This window comes from Antedon bifida, chromosome 7 (assembly GCF_963402885.1).
Source record: "Antedon bifida chromosome 7, ecAntBifi1.1, whole genome shotgun sequence".
Taxonomy (NCBI): Eukaryota; Metazoa; Echinodermata; class Crinoidea; order Comatulida; family Antedonidae; genus Antedon; species Antedon bifida.
In genome coordinates, this window is record NC_136232.1 from 10,386,223 (window position 1) to 10,405,297 (window position 19,075).

A 19,075-nucleotide genomic window follows, 5' to 3' on the forward strand; every position below is an offset into this window, starting at 1 on the left:
CAAATATAATTATTATTTAATTAAAATATATATTTAAGACGCCGAAAATGTAACCAACTTTCTCAAGTCCGTACATATTTATGGGACAGGTTAAAGGTTATTAAAGAGCTTGGGTTTGTTGTGTTTTTGGTCGGAACCTTTGTTTATGTACCTTTATATTTTTGCAAATTATGGCTGATCAAAAAGACTGTCCTCTCCAATTTTCTGAATTTAAAGAAGTAGATCATTGTAAAACATGTCCAAGATATTCCTCTGGTAATTAGGTTGCTATGAACAATTATAAATACCTTTATCTAGACTACATTGAGAGTGAGAGTTAGGCTCTGCCTCGCCCTTTGCGAGCCGGGTGGTACACGTACACAGAACGTATTGATTGTACTCTCTCTGTGGTACACGTAATACGATGTTATGGGCCTAGCACACAATCATGAAATGATATTTTTAAAATGTTGTGGTACGCTAATACAAATATTTTCTTCCTGCAAGACTTCGTTCTGTGTAACCTTTGTTTGGTATTACACCTATTTTGTATTAAAATAATTTTATTCCTGCGAAAAGTTTTTTTTGAAAAAAAAGCGTTTGTTTTTTTAGTTCTTGGGAGACCAGATGAGGAAGGCATTGCAGTGGAGGAGATCGACACATTGCAGCTAGAACTGGAGACACTGTTGGCAGCTGTGAGCCTCCGGATGCAGCAACTCCACACAGAGACGCAGGTTTTGCAAGATTGGCAAGATAAAAAAGACGGCAAGAAGACTGGAAAACCGTTTGGTGTATGATTATCATATTGTTTAATGTCATTCATATTGTTGCCATGTTTAGAAAGTAGTACAGTAGGTGTGTCACACTTCATTTATGTATATTTAGTATATTTTTACTGTTTACAGAAAGAAGAATCCAGTCCTGGGAAGCGTGGTCGCGTTGATGAAAAGTTAGAAAAACCCATGAAAAAAGTTAAAGAATCTGGAAAACTTGGTGTTCCTATGCCTTCGGGTCCTGGTAGACCCAAAGCTAAAAATATTCAGGTTAGTATCGTTCCTATTAAATATTATCACTTTATAGCTCTGCAGGTAGCTTTAGATTATTTGAATGAATTTTCTTCTCTAAAATTTTATTTATTTATTCTTAAACAGCAAAAACTACAAGAATATGAATTCATAGATGAACCTCTTGAAATGCCACGAGTTCCACGGAATGACGTTCCCGACAGATTCTGGACGTCTGTGGAACCATATTGTGGAGACATTACTACTGAACATATGAAAACGTTACACGAGTTAATACAAGCTCACGAGAATGATGCAGAATACTTCAAAGTGCCCCCTCTAGGTAGACATTATTCTACACGGTGGGCTCAAGAAGATCTTCTAGAGGAACAGAAAGAAGGTGCAGTAGTATTCAATTTTTGGGAATTCTATATTTGAATTTGACTACTGATTGTGAGATCTTAGGTTTGTTTAGTGAATCATACATTTGTGGTTTTAATTAAAGGTGGACGGATTGCAGAAAAAAAGAAAAGTTTATCTGGTAACAACACAACTCCTTCACAAGGCAGAGAAGTAAAAGGCATGTTGAAAAGGGTAGAAGCACTGTAAGTACACAACACTAATGATCATAAACAAAGTAAATTATTCATCCTCTGTCTACACTATCAAACTAGTTTGATAAAAAAAGTGTGATGTGCCCAAATATGGTAGTGATATATCCAAATATGGTAGTGAGATAACATCATCATGTCCATATATTGCCACATCACATTTTTTTGTCACATAAAGTTTGATAGTTTGATAGAGCTTTAGTCTCAGATGTGCTGCTCTTGAGAGATAAGTGTTTAGCTGAACCATGTCTTTTATGCTGCATTATGCCCATAGAAAAGCAATGAGTATCCTACCTTCTAACAGCATCCCAAGAGAGTGTACGTACTCACACTTACCTCAATCAGATTATTGATGATTTCTATAATAAATGATATTGTAATTTAATTAAATTAGATTCCGAAATCTTTATTTGATCATCAGGATTCCTGATAAAGATCAAATGATTATGTTTACATTTTATTTTATTTGAAGACGTGAAAGGGAATCTGACGTGTGTCCGTTTGGCCCACTAACTCAAAGGTTGATATCAGCACTTGTAGATGAAAATATTATGATGCCAATTGAAGATATTATTATGGAAACAAACAAGGTTAGTGCAAAGTGAACTAGCCGACAGCAAAGTGATGCCAATATGGCATGGACTCCTTATAATGGGTGACTGCCATATATTAATTAATTAATTTTATGACAGATTAACCAAACTTTTGTTGCTGATTTTATTTGTAACTTAATTTTTGCCGGTTTTCTTTTTATTTCAGGTTGAGACACCAGTTGAAGCCAAAGAGTCACCAAAGCAGAATAACAGGCCGTTCTCAGTACCACACACGAGGGCGCTAGAAGCTAGGATTAGAGAGGAACTCTTCAACCAAGGTTAGTCATAATGATAAATAGCAAATTCTAATATTTTAGATTTGTGAACTTTCTAAAGCTCTGTCTACACTATCAAACTTAATGTGACAAAAAATGTGCCCATATATGGACATGATGTGATATAACTACCATATTTGGGCATATCACCACCATATTTCGGCACATCACATTTTTGTTGTCAAACTAGTTTGATAGTGTAGACAAAGCAAAGGTTTGGTAATTGAAAATGTAAAAATAAGTGTTATTGATGATGATTCATTTATTCAGGCTTATTAGACTTTGACGACAAAGCATCGGAAGGTGAAGAAGATGAAGTATTAGGGGAACTGCAAAAACGTCAAGCGGAGTTACGTGCCCTCTGTGATCGCAACCAAAGTCAGAAACAACGTCTTTACAAACTTGCTAAGGATCAAATGAAACGACAAGAACTACGACAGAAAATGCGAGGAGCCGACAACGAGGTGTTGGAGTGCTTTAGACGACTGATGGCTGCCAGACAAAAAAAACGATCACCGACTAAAAAAGAACGAGACCAAGCAGCGAGAGCGCTACGAGATAGAGATGCTGCAGTGCGCCAACTAGAGGCCATGGGACCTGAATTCTATTCCTGTTAGCACGCTGTCGAAAGAGAGTAGTAGTAAGTGAAGTATTAACAACACTAAATACAAACAACAAAAATAGTTGTAAACAAACTTCACATGTGTGCTAACTATTTACAGCAATAGTGATACTAAACTGATTTTACAAAAATGTAATGTAATGTGCCCATATATGGACATGATGATGCCATACCACTAACATATTTGGGCATATCACTACCATATTTGGGCACATCACACTTTTTTTGTCAAACTAGTTTGATCGTGTAGACAGAGCTTAAGAATGTTGTCATTGTATTGTATTCTGTAATACAATGAGAAGAGAAATCCCCTAATTTTATATTGCCATTGATTAAAAAGATGTTATATTGGATTTATTAATTAATGAGACAATGACCTTATTTGGTCTTGAATTGTGTATATTGTATAAAAAAAACCTGAAAGATTGTGGCAATGAATTAAAATACTTTTACTTTTATTGCCAGAAACTTTACAACAATACTAAATAATTGCACTCTGTGTAAACAAAAACAAAACAGTAACAATGAATTCAGATTTTTTCAATGCTTTTGTAAATATTTGTATATAATTAAATTGTAGTATTTACTAGAAGACATTCTACATTGTCATAATGTGCATGTTACCTCAATTATATATTATTATATACATATTTTAAAATATCCGTATTTGGCCATTTTTCAAAAAAATCCCTGTACTATGGCCAAAAAAACTTGTTACTACTGTATGACTCTATAAGATGATGATAATGCAATATATACGCATATATGACAATATTATTGCATAAAAATTGAATTTTAAAAAGTGGATATTTTGGCCATTTTTGAAAAAATCCCTGTAATATAGTACAGGGAAATTTTCGAAAACAGACCAAATTTCGACCTTTTTATTTTTTGATAAAACTGGTTACTATGACTCTATAAGATGATGATAACGCAATTATACGCATATATGACAATATTATTGCATAAAAATTGAATTTTAAAAAGTTGATATTTTGGCCATTTTTGAAAAAATCCATGTATTATAGTACATGAACATTTTTGAAAAATGACCAAATTTCGACCTTTTTATTTTTGATAAAACTGGTTACTATGACTCTATAATATGATGATAACGCAATATATTCGCATAATATTATTGCATAAAAATGGAATTTTAAAAAGTTGATATTTTGGCCATTTTTGAAAAAATACATGTATTATAGTACATGAAAATTTTTGAAAAATGACCAAATTTCGACCTTTTTATTTTTTTATAAAACTGGTTACTATGACTCTATAAGATGATGATAACGCAATATATACGCATATATGGCAATATCATTGCATAAAAATTGAATTTTAAAAAGTCGATATTTTGGCCATCTTTGAAAAAATCCCTGTACTATATAGTACAGGGAAATTTAGGAAGAATTACCAAATTTCAACCTTTTTATTTTTGGACAAAACTGGTTACTATGACTCTATAAGATGATGATAACGCAATATATACGCATATATGGCAATATCATTGCATAAAAATTGAATTTTAAAAAGTCGATATTTTGGCCATTTTTGAAAAAATCCCTGTACTATAGTACAGGGAAATTTACGAAAAATGACCAAAATTCGACCTTTTTATTTTTGGACAAAACTGGTTACTATGACTATAAGATGATGATAACGCAATATATACGCATATATGACAATATTATTGCATACAAATTGAATTTTAAAAAGTTGATTGATACGAATGAAATAAAATAACAAGAACATGCTAAGACATATCATATTTATATTTTATATTTATTGCGTTCACTCGGTTATATACACGGCAAGAATATAAGGGAAAGAACAACCCTTCTTTATAAAGTAATAATATACACATTGAGGATTTAAACAACCTCAAAATGGATGTTACAAAAAGAAACACTATATTTGATAGCAGCTTGCACTTTCACAACTTTCAAAACCTACCAACAAGTTTATTAATATAGTATTTTAACACTTTTATGGCGCCATATGAAAAAATATGTTTATTTATTAGAGGCTTAAAGATGGAGAAAACCCCTTTACTACAATGTTTAACTGAGAATAATCAAAGAATATTCTTCAATATCTGCTGATACTGACCAAAATCATAATTGATTATTCAGGACTTGCTGCCTGAACTTGATGGTGCAGCATTGAGATATGATGCTCACAGACAACCATTAATAGGAAACTTTCGATTTGTGACCAACCTACGACCTAGGACAAAGTTACATCATGTTCAGTCATGATTGGTGCCTATTGCGATCAGTAGATTCTAGGTCTAGGTGACAACAAAAGTCACAATTATGTAGTCCAAGCCGTCACAAATCTATAAGTACTTCCTAATTGTACAAATTAAGAATAATCAATAACTGTACTATGTACATTACAGTGATGACTAGAAGTACAAGCAATCCAAACTGCTCATATCATATACTATGCTTTTTACAATATTCTTATAAACTTTAATTCAGTTCATCACAATCACTTATGTATCCACTTGCGTCACATTAACATACAAACATTCACAATTTAAAAAATGCATAGATCAACATAGTTGGGTGGTTAAATTTACAAATAGCGCATTGTGTAGGTATCAGATACCTTGCTTAACCTCTCTATGTACAGAAAACATTGCTAAAATGATGATCTTTTAAACCCAAGAAAAGCTGGTGTTAGAGGGCTAAGGAGGACCAGGAGAGGAGGCGGGGGCAGCTTTCTTGCTGGCCACAGTATGACCCTAGACCATCTTTTCACGTCAGTATCTCTCAATAACAAATTTAGTATTAATTTTGTTAATTATTTTAGCAAATTTTAAGTACAGTATAACAAATCTTTGATTTATTATATAGTAAATGAAATATCTACTATAAATCTTTTATAGGACAGAGGTAAAGAAACTCCTTCGCATACAAATCTAAGCATGTAGCCGTAGGCCTACAAATGTGGCAACATTTTGTACATGAATAAACTTCAATTGAATAAAACATTATTTATTCATCCACCTACACCTGAATTACATACAATCATGTTTCAAAATATTACTATTTTAATCGTTATTTAAAATATTTAACAATCATTGATTTTTTCACATATATTAAATGACCATACTGTACAAACTTTCAGTACATAAAATCGATTTTTTACAACCTTCCAAAGATGTTCAATTCAAACATATTTGGTAATTTTGAATTTAATATTAGACACAATTGTTTAAAAGGAAGTATTTAAATAAGGGATACAGATTGTGTATACTGTTAAAAAATATTGCTATTGTTGAAAAAATAATTTAATTTAAAGATCACTGGTTTCAATTTCTGTAAACATCTGTTCAGTGGTGTTTAAAAAAAATCCAGCATAGGAATATTGCACTCCAAACATTTCAATCAAAAAATATTTATAAACACTATTTTAAATATAAAACAACTATAGTTAGAATACTTATCAATCAATCTGTAAAAACAGTTATATAATATTTCTATTTACGAATAAATTAAAAATTTGTTTAACTTAAATTATATAACGATATATAAATATGCCGCAAGCACTGAATTATAAAATACTGTACAAAAAGTTCAGTGTTTAACTGTGTCCTTTATTATAAAACCACTCTTGTCTCAATTAGATCATACATCCCCATATAAGGAAACAAGCAATCCATATAAGGAAAACAAGCAATCCATATATGGAAAGAAACAATCCATATGTGGAAACAAGCAATCCATATAAGGAAAAAGCAATCCATATAAGGAAAAAGCAATCCATATAAGGAAAAAGCAATCCATATAAGGAAAAAGCAATCCATATAAGGAAACAAGCAACCCATATAAGGAAAAGGAAACCAAATAAGGAAACAAGCAATCCATATAAGGAAAAAGCAATCCATATAAGGAAAAAGCAATCCATATAAGGAAAAAGCAATCCATATAAGGAAAAAGCAATCCATATAAGGAAAAAGCAATCCATATAAGGAAACAAGCAACCCATATAAGGAAACAAGCAACCCATATAAGGAAAAACCAATCCATATAAGGAAAAACCAATCCATATAAGGAAACAAGCAATCCATATAAGGAAACAAGCAACCCATATAAGGAAACAAGCAACCCATATAAGGAAAAACCAATCCATATAAGGAAAAACCAATCCATATAAGGAAACAAGCAATCCATATAAGGAAACAAGTAATCCATATAAGACAACTTTCAGGATAATATATCAAGAAAAAGTCTCATTAATTCTGATGATAAAAGAAAAATGAGAAATCCAAATTCATTTGGATCCCATTTATGGAATGTTCAAAATTGTTTTGAAAGTGTGATAACATACTAAAAGTCCAGTTGATTTTTTAATCATTATGACCAGAACTATTTCAAACACTGTACATATTTTGATAAATATAGGTAAAAGTGTGTCATGTGATCTTTAAAATGAGTTGAGATTATCAAGTCCTGAGTTGAAACATTCCAAAGAATAAATTAAATATAATATTTGTGCATCTCTATGAGACAACAGAATATATATTTTTCAATAAATATTTAAAATGTATTTACATACTGCTCCTGCAGTGCTTCACAAATTTTTACTTAAAATATACTTTTGATAAAATTGTTTTATCAGAAATTTGGTCGATCAACAACCATCTGATATTGTTAAAACTACTCAATTTCTACCATGAAAATTTACATTTTCAATATAACTATTGTAAAATACTTTAGAAAATAATTGCTACCACAAAATATGAACATTTCTTTGTAGTGCCAAGAAAATAGCGATTAAAAATGATGCCCTCTAGATGTTGTAGCGGCATCATTCGAATCATGTAATGCAATAATCACTGGAAAACATTACCACAGGAGGCATAGTAGAAAAACCGGCACAGAAAATATTACTTTTCAAAATGAGTAAATCGTGTAGTATTGTAGTGCGGGAACAATAGCTTTGTTTGTGCTATGGTCATCGCATGTGCTACATCTACTCTCTGAGCACTAATGCACTCATGTGTGGTGCTATGCTACACCCATGTATGGTGCTATGCTAAAACCATGTGTGGCGCTAAGCTACAACCATGTGTGGCGCTATGCCACAAAGCAGTTTATTCAACAAAATGCAAGTTGTAAAATTGCATCACATATTCCATTCCTGTATCTCAAACATCTTTTTTGAAAATGGTAAAATACTTTGTTGACAGGCTGGACCAAATGTATTACAGGTATGGACATGCACTTAACTTCTGACCTGAGCACCTTTCCATCAATAAAGACCTGTCTTCTTATAAATCATTCCCACTTTCAAAAGTTGTGCCAACTTTCTAAAGGAACAGCTTATAGCACCGAAATATGCATAAAATGATATAAAAGCAGCTTCATTTGTATATCTCATCACCCCACTGAAAATATTTGTGATGGATAGGAGCAAGGTAACAGTAGGGGTAGGAGCCTCGTTGCCCCTTACCCATACGAACTGTCACCCAGCCAGCTTCCACGTTTGACATTTGAATTGCAATCTGAATCAAAAGAAATAAACCGGTAAAGTTTTACTACTTTCAGTATCAGTATCTACTACATAAGGACCAATAATGAGTTGCTTAGCGGTTAAGGCAGGGGTGCCGCAAACTGTAGCCATACAATCGGCACAGCTTCAAGGATTCCCTCGACCGAACTTTAGATGTTAAAAAGTCTTTTTGCACGAGTACAACTTTAAACTGGAGGTCTAGTGTACATATTTGGCTTAACCCAGTGCATCATTTTCTTGAAGGAAGAAAAAATGTTAAGTTGAATTGAATTGAAATCAGTGAAGGTAGTTACAGTACAACATATTGTACTTTTGAATGCATCTAGCTGTATCCGTGTAGCATATTTATTTGAAGCTAATGTGCATTACCCTAGTATGCCAGACTGAATATTAATACTCTTTAGGACCTCTACAGTATCTATCTCTTTCTAGTTTGTACTAAAGTGCTACACCTACCTGATCACGTCTTAAGTTCAAGCCATCTGGTCTTTCAAGATTTCCTTTATGACATCTCGTCACCCTCAGAGCTCGTTCCCAGCGCTGGATGGGCTCGACGCAGAATGCAGGGAAAAATCCAACCTTATTATCCAATTCACCCTGATAACAATAATATTAAAAAAATGTTATTATCTGTAATTGTTATGTAGAACACAGTTTTTATTGCAAGTTTGGTGGTATACCAGTATGAATGCTACAGTAGGCTATAACTTCTCCTAATTTGGTAAACTTTCTACAATAGTACGCAAGTGCGTTTATGGTTTTAGAATTAGAGTTTTCAAAAGTGAAAATGATCTTGTTAGGTGCGCTACAAATTCTCTGTTACGATCTTCAAATATCTTCACTAAATGGCAGAAAATCCTATTTTCATGTGATTTTCTGTTTTGTATTGTTGTTGTATATATGGAATTTTTATTCTTAAATAAAGTGATCAATCAATAGTAAATAATAATATTGCAGTACCTTCCACCATTCTGAACTTGAAGAATCTAATAAATACACCTTATCTCCAGCCCTGAAAATAATATAAACATGAAAATATTAAACCAATGTTTATATAAATGTATAATTATTAATGTAATCAATCGGGTTTGTAAAATTGAAATTCAAAAATTAAATGTTCACTATAAATAATTAATATGGCTTCCAATTCCTACTAGTGTTAATCTCGCCAGCAGTTTAAACTAAATAATTTGGTATTTAAATAAATGGAAATTATAGTTACAATATATTTTGCAATTGTAAATGAAATATTTATTTGATTTCAATTCACAATCAACAGCGGACTGGAATACATAAAACACAAGACAAAAGAACATCGACAAGGTCCACATGAACAAATTACTAACATGTCTTAATTTTGGATTTAAATAATAAACAATTAAAGAATTAAGGCAAACATAATGGGGAAAAAAGATCTTTTATATCATTATATTTATTTTATTATTAAGGATACTTTCTAAGCACATGGAAACATTTACCCTAAAGTAATCAAATCACATGATGAAAAGGTCAAGTACATCAGAGTTAAAACTTACGAGAATGTCAGGTCCTCGGGCACCGATCCTTCAAAGTTATACAAAGCAATACATTCTGTTGCTAACGGCTGATTTGAAGACATTAAATCCTATAAATAAATAAAGTAATGAAACATACAGAAATGAAATAGAGAAATTACAAGTACTGTAGTAGTAGGAATAGATATTATTGGCTCAACAGTTCTCTCAATAAAGTATCAATCTAAAGCCTTGTCTACACTTAACTATCAAATTTATGTGACCAAAAAATGTAATGTGCCCATATATGGACATGATGATGTCATATCACTACCATATTTGGGCATATCACTACCATATTTGGGCAGACCACACTTTTTTTGTAAAACTAGTTTGATAGTGAAGACAGTGATTAAAGCGCTTTAGAAACACTGTATTAGGCACTATATAAGACTACCATTAATATTATTATTATTATTTATATATAGTTTACCTTGGAAGACACATTAAGGGAATTACTTGGTGACCTGCTAAGTGTCCTGTTTGACCCGTACCCATCGTAGCGACTTGCCGACAGGCTTGTACTTGCCCCTTGTTCTCCCTAAACAAATACAATAATAATACTTTGGATCAAAACAATGCTATATTATACTGGGTCAATAACGCAGATGGTAAAAATTGGTTTGAAAGAAATTAATTAATTTAATAGGGTATACTTTTATTATACATAATTGTTATACGTTTTGTTACCATTATTCTATGCTTATTATTTCTAAATAATACTGTATATTTTAATATTATATTTAGGTTGTTAAAAATAAAATAGAAACAGTAAACTAAAATAATTGATTGTGATTCTAAATTTAGTTGAATAGAATTTTACAAATTCAAATTAGTCTCAGTGTGTGAGTTTAGTTTATTATATTATCATATTTATATTAATCTTGAATGGTCGAGTTCATAGACAAATATAATTTACACTAAAATTAATAATCAACGGCTCACATAAATCATTTTTGATTGGCTAACTAGCATTGCTAATATTTGATTGACTTTCGAATGCTCATATAAAATTCCGGGAGCCACCAATGGACAGTTGACCAATGTGATGTTTGAAGCCGTGTGTTACATTAAAGCTTAGTTCCCACTTGAATGCAAAGATGTAGCCGCAACTCAAGTTAGTTGACCAATGACAAGTGACAGTTGGAGTGATCCATCTTATTGTGATTGGTCAAATCAGTGTGGAAACTAAGCTTAAAATAGACTTTTATAATGTCAACTGCTGTATCCATCACATTGCAGAATTGAGTTAAATTCACGAACAGTTTGATTGAGATGGTCAGTTTGATTGAGATGGTCAGTTTGATTGAGATGGTCAGTTTGATTGAGATGGTCAGTTAATTTTACAGCCATTGTCATTATGACCACTACACTAGAAATAAACTAAATAATGTTCTCAAGTGAAAAGGACAATTATTTCCAATAAGTACAAACTTAAATATACATAAGCCTATCAAATTACATTTTAGTGTATTGGCTGAAGTTTCTATGTAATATATAAACGTCTGTAAAGTGACGGTTAAAAGTGTTTTATTTGTTCACTGACAGATGTGCAAGATCTTTAAATGTCAAACGCTGAAATCAGATCTTTATTTTGTTGATTGGTATAGTTTCCTTAACCCCTATGATGTCACCTACTAAACATAAACAAGTCATTGTATTTTAGAGCTAAATACTTCATGGAAAGACAGAAATGTTTAAAATATCATATATATTTCGCCTCAGAGAGCTACGGAGATGGTATTTCTTTTATGAGACTCCTGCTCCTTCTGTTTTTGTTTTACCATATTTAAATGTATTGTGATTTTGAAAGACTAATTAAATAAAGAATGAATTAATGTATTTATGAGAACGAATGAAGCACATGATAAGCTTGAAATGTTATTACATTATATTTTAAAAGCTGCAAGTAGCACACAAATACAATTAATAATTTTAGAATTGCAAAATAATAACAAATTGAATTCATAGATATGCGAAGCAGAGTACAATTAAGAGTAAATCCATAATAAAAATTACTTACAAAAATGTAATTTTGGTTTATATTTGGTTTAAGACATTTTATTTTTTTTATCAAATTTTACACTAATTTGTAAGAGATGTCATGAAGCATAACAAATCCCCATTTCAGCAGGATTATCAATTGTGACACAAAATGTCTAAAATTGGAAAGATAATCTGTAAATAAGCCAGATAAATATATATACCTTAGGGTCACGGGACAAAACAACGTGACCAATGGGAGAACCTCTAAACATATACGCTTCGGAATCGTCAGCTTGATCAATTTCCGATTGTTGTCTACGAGGCTACAGAGACAACAAGAATACATGCAAAGAATAAAACAGAGCGCAAAGAGCAAGATGATACAGAAATAAAGATAACTGGAAACAATGCAGAATACTATGGCAATATAACATATACAGTACTTGACTTGACACTATCAAACTTTACGTGACAAAAAAATGTGATGTGCCCATATATGGACACGATGATGTCATATCACTACCATATTTAGGAATATTAATACCATATTTAGGTATATGATCACTACCATATTTTGGCACATTATATTTTTTTCGTAGACAGAGCTTTAGTTTAATGACATGGGGCTGATCCAATGTGTAATGTGTCTAAAACTCTGTCTACACTATCACGATCAAACTTTATGTGACAAAAAAATGTGGACATGATGATATAAATACCATATTTGGGCACATCACATTTTTTTTATCACATAAAGTTTGATAGTGTAGACAGAGCTTAACATTAGGTGATGATTGAATTTGTAGATGCAATTTTAGTTTAAGATTAAAACATGCATTTGGGCTAAATTTAAATAATTTATAATATAATAATTATACTTGATGCTAATTATAACACCTTTTTGACATTCATTTGTTTATATTATCATTTTATGGCCTGTTGGATCATATTAGAACTGGGGTTAGAATAGTTAAATACAGTATTAAAGATAAGCACAAGATCTATCAAACAAATATATTATTGACAAAGCTAAATATAGCAAAATATATAATTTCATGCACATATTATTATGAATAATAAATCATTAAAAATAAAACTCAAAAGATGTATTTGCGTCATATATGAAGGCTACACAAACATCATTAGCACGAGTACATTTATCATGCAACATTGAATGATTTAAAAAATACATAATCCTCCACACTCACTCTGTAACCATAGCAACCGCCTCCTCTTGCCGTAGCCTCTGAAAACAGAAACAAGTATTATAATATTTCATGTGTATTTTGTATTTATTATTATGCTATAATCAAAAGGAAATTGAAGGTGATTTATCAAATAATGTATCTAGAAAATTGTTTTAGCTTCGCAAACAGCTGCTCTGTTTCATTTTGAGTGATCATTGAGGAGACGCAACGTGGAATACAGTATACAAATTCAATTCGTTGCTTAAAAGGTGAAATAAATTCAAAGAAAAAAACTATCTGACAATTAAAGGTGAGAAACCTATCTATTATAAACAATTACTGCAATTAGTGTGCAAGAGTTTAAGTTGATACAAACATAAAATGAATCAAAGATATTTAACGCTGTTTGTCCCCAAAAAATATGAATAATAAAGATGAATAAAATCTAACTTTTTTTATTACTACTTTGCCCCACAAAAATAATGATTTGCATATGAAAAAAATAAAATAAATAGTTAAATGTAACCAGAAACTCATTGACATCCAGATGGGATTCTGTTCGAATATTTTTTCTTTAAATTGCAGTTTTATCAGGTAAATATTTTTTTTCGGTCCAATTTTTGGTCAACATGAATAACTATTACTACAAATGGGCGATTTAAAATTAATTTGTGAGTACTCACGAGGCTCCGCATCCAATGACATGCTTTTCCCGTAATTTTTCAGCATCTTGCGTCGAGACGAGGCCGGACTATCAACATTAGGAGAAACAAAAACAAAGTCAGACTCACCTTTTTTATATGTTTTCCATCTTTTAAATGTAACTGGTCTAAAAACCAGGGTTGACAATTATATTAGTTTATTAAATGATACAATATTAAGAATTATTATATTAAAAATTGTAAATAGAATGTTAGAATGAGAGGTCAGAGGTCATGCAAAGAATGAAGGGAAGGTGTTGAAAACAGAAGATGGATGAAAAGATGGATAAGGTTGCAAACAGATAAGTTCAAGATAAAGGAAAGAAGTTTTTACAGATGGTTCCCAAGTTCCATGAGCAATTTAAGTGGAAGATAAAAGAAAGAAAAGATGGTTTTCACATTAGAAGCAATAGGATAAATTGTAATGCTGAAAAGATGAATATCTATCAAAGTTGTTACTAAAAATAATTACTGAGTGATAATGATTAAGTGTTGATGGGTTTGATCCATGTATGATAATGATAATTAAAGATGACAATCTTTAATTATGATAGAGTAGAAGCTGCCTTTGAACTCTTCTATACAAGGAACACCCCTATAAAGGCCAATTTACATGGTAACCGTATGCGGAAAACTACCTATCCTGAGCATAAACTACCCATACGCTCAAAATTGTGTGTAAATGGTCATTAGAAATAACATAGATTCTATATTTTACTGTTACCGCTCATCTGTGTAAATTGGCCTTTAGGGGACACTTAGTTGGGTCCCAAGGGTGTCCACTTTAATAGAGGTCCTACTGTATACATAGCCTAGTACATTAATGAATATTGTTTTTTTTTCTTTGATATGAACATATGGTGACCAACACACAACACTTGTGTAATTTTGCTGTGATAATATCAGGGACATATCTTATACTCCTCACTCAATCAATCTAGACAACCTTTAGTGTTTTGTATTACACACAATGCTTTTTATACCATACTAATCACAATCTAATTAATGCATATACAAGTGTACACAATTATAGTGTAATCAAAACCTAAATGTAGGCTATAGTTTAAATATTTTGGTTAATTATCAACTTGTATAGCAGCAGTGATGGAAAGCCGGGAAAAATATGTATGAAAGATATGCTGTGACAAAACTGTGCTGAATTCTTGCTAGGACAGTGCATGTGATGGACGAATGTACTTATAGCAGCCAAAGACATACAGTACTATAAATAGAACCTTCAACAAAATTACTATATTGACATTATCACATTTTTATATATTCATTTATTATTGGGATAATCAATATATTTGGAATTATATTTTCAGTAAAATTAGTTGAATTCAATTGATTTAACAAATTGTATTTGTATTTTTTTTTAAATGTATGTATTTGTATATATGAATCCAAAGGCAAATTACTGAAAAATGACAATGCTGTGGGTATCAGTGGCTGGATCTCAATGGAGATACAAAATAAAATAAGCAAAAAGCTAAATTAAAACAATAAAGTAAAACAGCCCGAAAAAATTAGTTGAGCTTTCGGGCAACACTAGCCCTTAATCGGTGCAAGTAGCTTGTAGTATGTATTTGTATATATGTATACACTGTATTATATGTATACAATTGTATTTGTATATATGTATACAATTGTATATGTATTGTATAAAATAAATATTAATAATTTATGATTTATGATAGATACAAACTGTTTACAGTACGATATTTATTTTCAAAACATTTAATTGTAATGGTCTCATTTAAAATCTCCATTATAACCCGATAGCCTGACGGAATATACATGTTTCTAAATCTATTTATTTGTTTAAAATGTATTTGTGCTATTATTACTGATAAATTGATTTTGATGACTGTATTATGCTCAGCGCTAATGTCGCTAGTAATATTTCAAATGTAGTGAATATAGAACGCTCCATTGTTTTCCTTTCACATATAATTTATCTATGAAAAAATAGCAAATAAATAACATAAAATACAGAATATAGCTTAGGTTTATAGCAAGTTGTTTTTTTGATAAATAAATAGGTAATTTTCAAGCTTATTTTTGTTTATTTAGCCGTTCTCGATTGAAAACTTCTGGCCGTCATTGACTGAACTTGACATATGCATTGTGGTTAATTTAATAAAAAGATAACACAATATATTACCTATGAGGAGCCGACTTTGGAGTTGCGCCGGTGCTAGAACATCCAGGGCTCAACGAGTCACGACTACTGCTATCAGTGACTGTAGAGTAGTCAATGAGTTCACCTGGTGAGCTTGTAGTATGCCGATGGTTAGGACTAGTAGGGCTGGGTGATGATTTACGACGACTACTACCGCTACTAAATGTATCTGATGGATGGTTACGTACGGACATCCGAGAAGCGGACTTGATAGCTTCATACACAGGATCAATTTCTAGAAAAATAAACGAAAACTAATTTAAATATAACTATTCTATGTTTTTTTACAATAAAATTTAATGACAAAAAACAAGAAGATCGACGTTTCGGAACCATCATGGAACCATTTTCAAGATCAAGTGATCAAATTATACAAACACAACAAACACCAATGGGTGACAGGAAATACTAATTGATTGGTTAATTAACTAATTAAAGCCTACAATACTAAGAACTTAAGTATTAAGCTCCTCCTTCTTAATTAATAAATAAAAAAATAACCTACAGACAGTGGGGTGACGCACAGGGCAAAGGCCCCTGGTTTAGCACTACTAAGGGCCCTTCAAAGCTGGGCAGTTGCATTGGGCTGCTAATGCTCTGGGGGTCATTGAGCTCTGGGGCCTCTGGGTTTAGCCAGTGAGCGACTATACCATATTAAACATAACAGCAAAAAATAATAGTATAATGTCAAAAGATGGAACACATTAAAGAGATAAATGAAGAAGATGACTGTTCTTACCAATACGTGGTGTTTCATCCCGTGGTCCTTCTACTTCTGACGAGCTTTTCTGTCTTCTCAACAATTTTCGTTTTTCAGACTAAAGAACAACAAGATTTATTTTAATTCCATTTCAATTAACATTTCAGATGATCATTGTTTGTTCTGTGCACAAATTAGTTAAGGAACATTTTTTTTAAATTACAGAAAAATTGAGATGTAGACACAAGAATTTAGTTTGCTCTTTGCAGACTGTGCCACGGCTGTAGGATGTACAGAAATAAGAAAGTACATATTGAAATACAGTAGAATATGGTTTTTGAACACCCTTATTAAGGGGACATCTTTTACATGAAACAATTAAGAAGGACAATATTATATGCTTTAGGACTACAGCCAACACTTATTCAGGGGACACAAGGGACAATTTTTTTTTAAAGGTCACCACTTAATTGAGGTTCTAATGTAAATACAACTGACTAGTTATCCCCACTCATGATCTGGGTTCACCTATTAAATTTAATTTTTTTTATGTACCTTCATTATAATAAACCTATAAATCTTCCTAAACCTAATGCCAACGATAGAACACAGTGATCTGCGCATTATAACCCCACGCATTCTGTGTATGACTTGGTTGCAACGTGCCTTATCTAAAGCTTGTAATGATGCTGCGTGAGACCACATGCTATTACAGGCTTTAAAAGACATCATTTCTTCTACAAAAGCCAATTAAATTTGAGGCGTTATAGAAGCACACAGACATTTCTTATATTTTAAATGTGTGATTATTGAGAATAGTATGTATGCAGTCGAGTGTATACCTTTCAAAGAAATGAAAATATAAACATTTTTTTTTTAAGCAATATTTTTTTCTTTTAAATTTCAATAACCAACTTTCTAATTTGAGTTGTGTACCTTACAACATATTAGCTTCAATTTGTAGCACATTTACCAAAGTGACCTTTATGTGACCTGGATGACCTATGGGATCGATGGATTAACGTGAAAAATATAGTTTTGAATCAAACAAATTTCTTCAAAAACCACTAGTTCTGCGCAAAAATTTGTATCTATCTTTTTAAAAACATAAAACAAAATATTCAGGAAGAAGATGTAATCAAATCAAAGTATTTCAGAATATGTGTATACATAATGATGTATTGTATGAACAAGTGAGAATCAGAGCCTACAGCGTGGTAATCTAAACAACACGCACATAATGCAACTTGTACACCTCTTTTTGAACTTTTAACCAGAACACATCTTTGCCGGACACAGACAATCAATTATGCATGTCATATTGTCTGGAACAAAATGTTTGATTCTCATATTTTCTCGTATTTGATTTAAATTATTTATTTAGGTACTCTTATTGTCAATGACAAAAATAACCACCTTATGGTAATCCATCAATTTTTAATTACCACTACGAATAATTTATAAACATAAATAAATATAAAAAAATATTGAAGAAATCAAATAGAATAAACTGGTTTGTATATAAAGCAATGCAAGTAATTGTGTTAGAATAATATTATTATTTTTAGCATATTTCTGAGCAATATCCATAAAACAGATTTATAGGTGGATCAATTTTCAGGCACCAACTGAGAGGTAGAGAGCTATATTGAAAGTGTTTTGGTTACATAAGAATATGGTGAAAACAATCAACGGGAGATTTATAATGAAAACAACAGACGAATTATAGTGAAAGCAAACAACAAAATGATTTATGGTGAAAATAGCCGGGAGATTTCTACACGTGACTACGACAATTAAAGAGCATACTGATAAGCAAAGAAAACCGCTAAGCACGAATACAGTGAAATAAAAAACAAAGAAAATTAATATTCTGGAATTAAAAATTGTTTTTTTTTTAAATTTCTATTTTTTTTTAATTTCTCTAAATATTTTTCAGTATCAACTTATAAAACTAAGGTGTTCATTTGAGAATGAATTTGGTATTTAGTAAAATTTTAAGCTAAACATGGACGTTTTATGCAAATGAGTTTGCCACAGATCTGTAAACTCAAAATGCCTTGTTACAATCAGGTAAAAGTTACGCATTTCTTCGTGATTACACAAATGTATTATATTTTGTTTGAGTCTATTTTTTTTTCTTTAACAGCAATAAC

General features: G+C 31.4%; 2 protein-coding genes across 4 annotated transcripts in view; one reads left to right on the forward strand and one right to left on the reverse strand.

The window, feature by feature from the left end:
* Positions 1-113: 113 nt before the first annotated feature.
* On the forward strand, positions 114-3,685 carry LOC144847489 (transcriptional adapter 3-like). The gene is made up of 8 exons (XM_078703883.1): positions 114-255; positions 592-770; positions 885-1,022; positions 1,131-1,383; positions 1,489-1,588; positions 2,067-2,184; positions 2,354-2,465; positions 2,733-3,685. The coding sequence occupies exons 1-8, from the start codon at positions 171-173 to the stop codon at positions 3,077-3,079; spliced, it is 1,332 nt and encodes a 443-aa protein (XP_078560009.1). The 5' UTR covers positions 114-170; the 3' UTR covers positions 3,080-3,685.
* A 1,168-nt stretch (positions 3,686-4,853) lies between these two features.
* The window catches only part of LOC144847485 (uncharacterized), a 50,814-nt gene continuing 36,592 nt past the window's right edge, over positions 4,854-19,075 (reverse strand). For 2 of the 3 annotated variants that reach the window (XM_078703878.1, XM_078703876.1), the window contains 10 exons: positions 16,959-17,037; positions 16,202-16,454; positions 14,020-14,087; positions 13,358-13,395; positions 12,371-12,472; positions 10,597-10,704; positions 10,146-10,234; positions 9,571-9,622; positions 9,067-9,207; positions 4,854-8,602 (listed from right to left, as the gene is read on the reverse strand). In XM_078703878.1, coding sequence (XP_078560004.1) covers positions 8,462-8,602; positions 9,067-9,207; positions 9,571-9,622; positions 10,146-10,234; positions 10,597-10,704; positions 12,371-12,472; positions 13,358-13,395; positions 14,020-14,087; positions 16,202-16,454; positions 16,959-17,037 — 1,071 coding nt within the window. In that variant the 3' untranslated portion in view covers positions 4,854-8,461. The remainder of the gene's footprint in view (positions 8,603-9,066; positions 9,208-9,570; positions 9,623-10,145; positions 10,235-10,596; positions 10,705-12,370; positions 12,473-13,357; positions 13,396-14,019; positions 14,088-16,201; positions 16,455-16,958; positions 17,038-19,075) is intronic. The other variant, XM_078703879.1, reaches the window with a different exon arrangement.

Coding starts and splice junctions, on each gene's coding strand:
- LOC144847489 (XM_078703883.1), top strand. CDS start 171: ATGGCTGATCAAAAAGACTGTCCTCTCCAATTTTCTGAATTTAAAGAA. Junction 1,589..2,066: donor TTGAAAAGGGTAGAAGCACT/GTAAGTACACAA, acceptor TTTTATTTGAAG/ACGTGAAAGGGAATCTGACG. Junction 2,185..2,353: donor TTATTATGGAAACAAACAAG/GTTAGTGCAAAG, acceptor TTTTTATTTCAG/GTTGAGACACCAGTTGAAGC.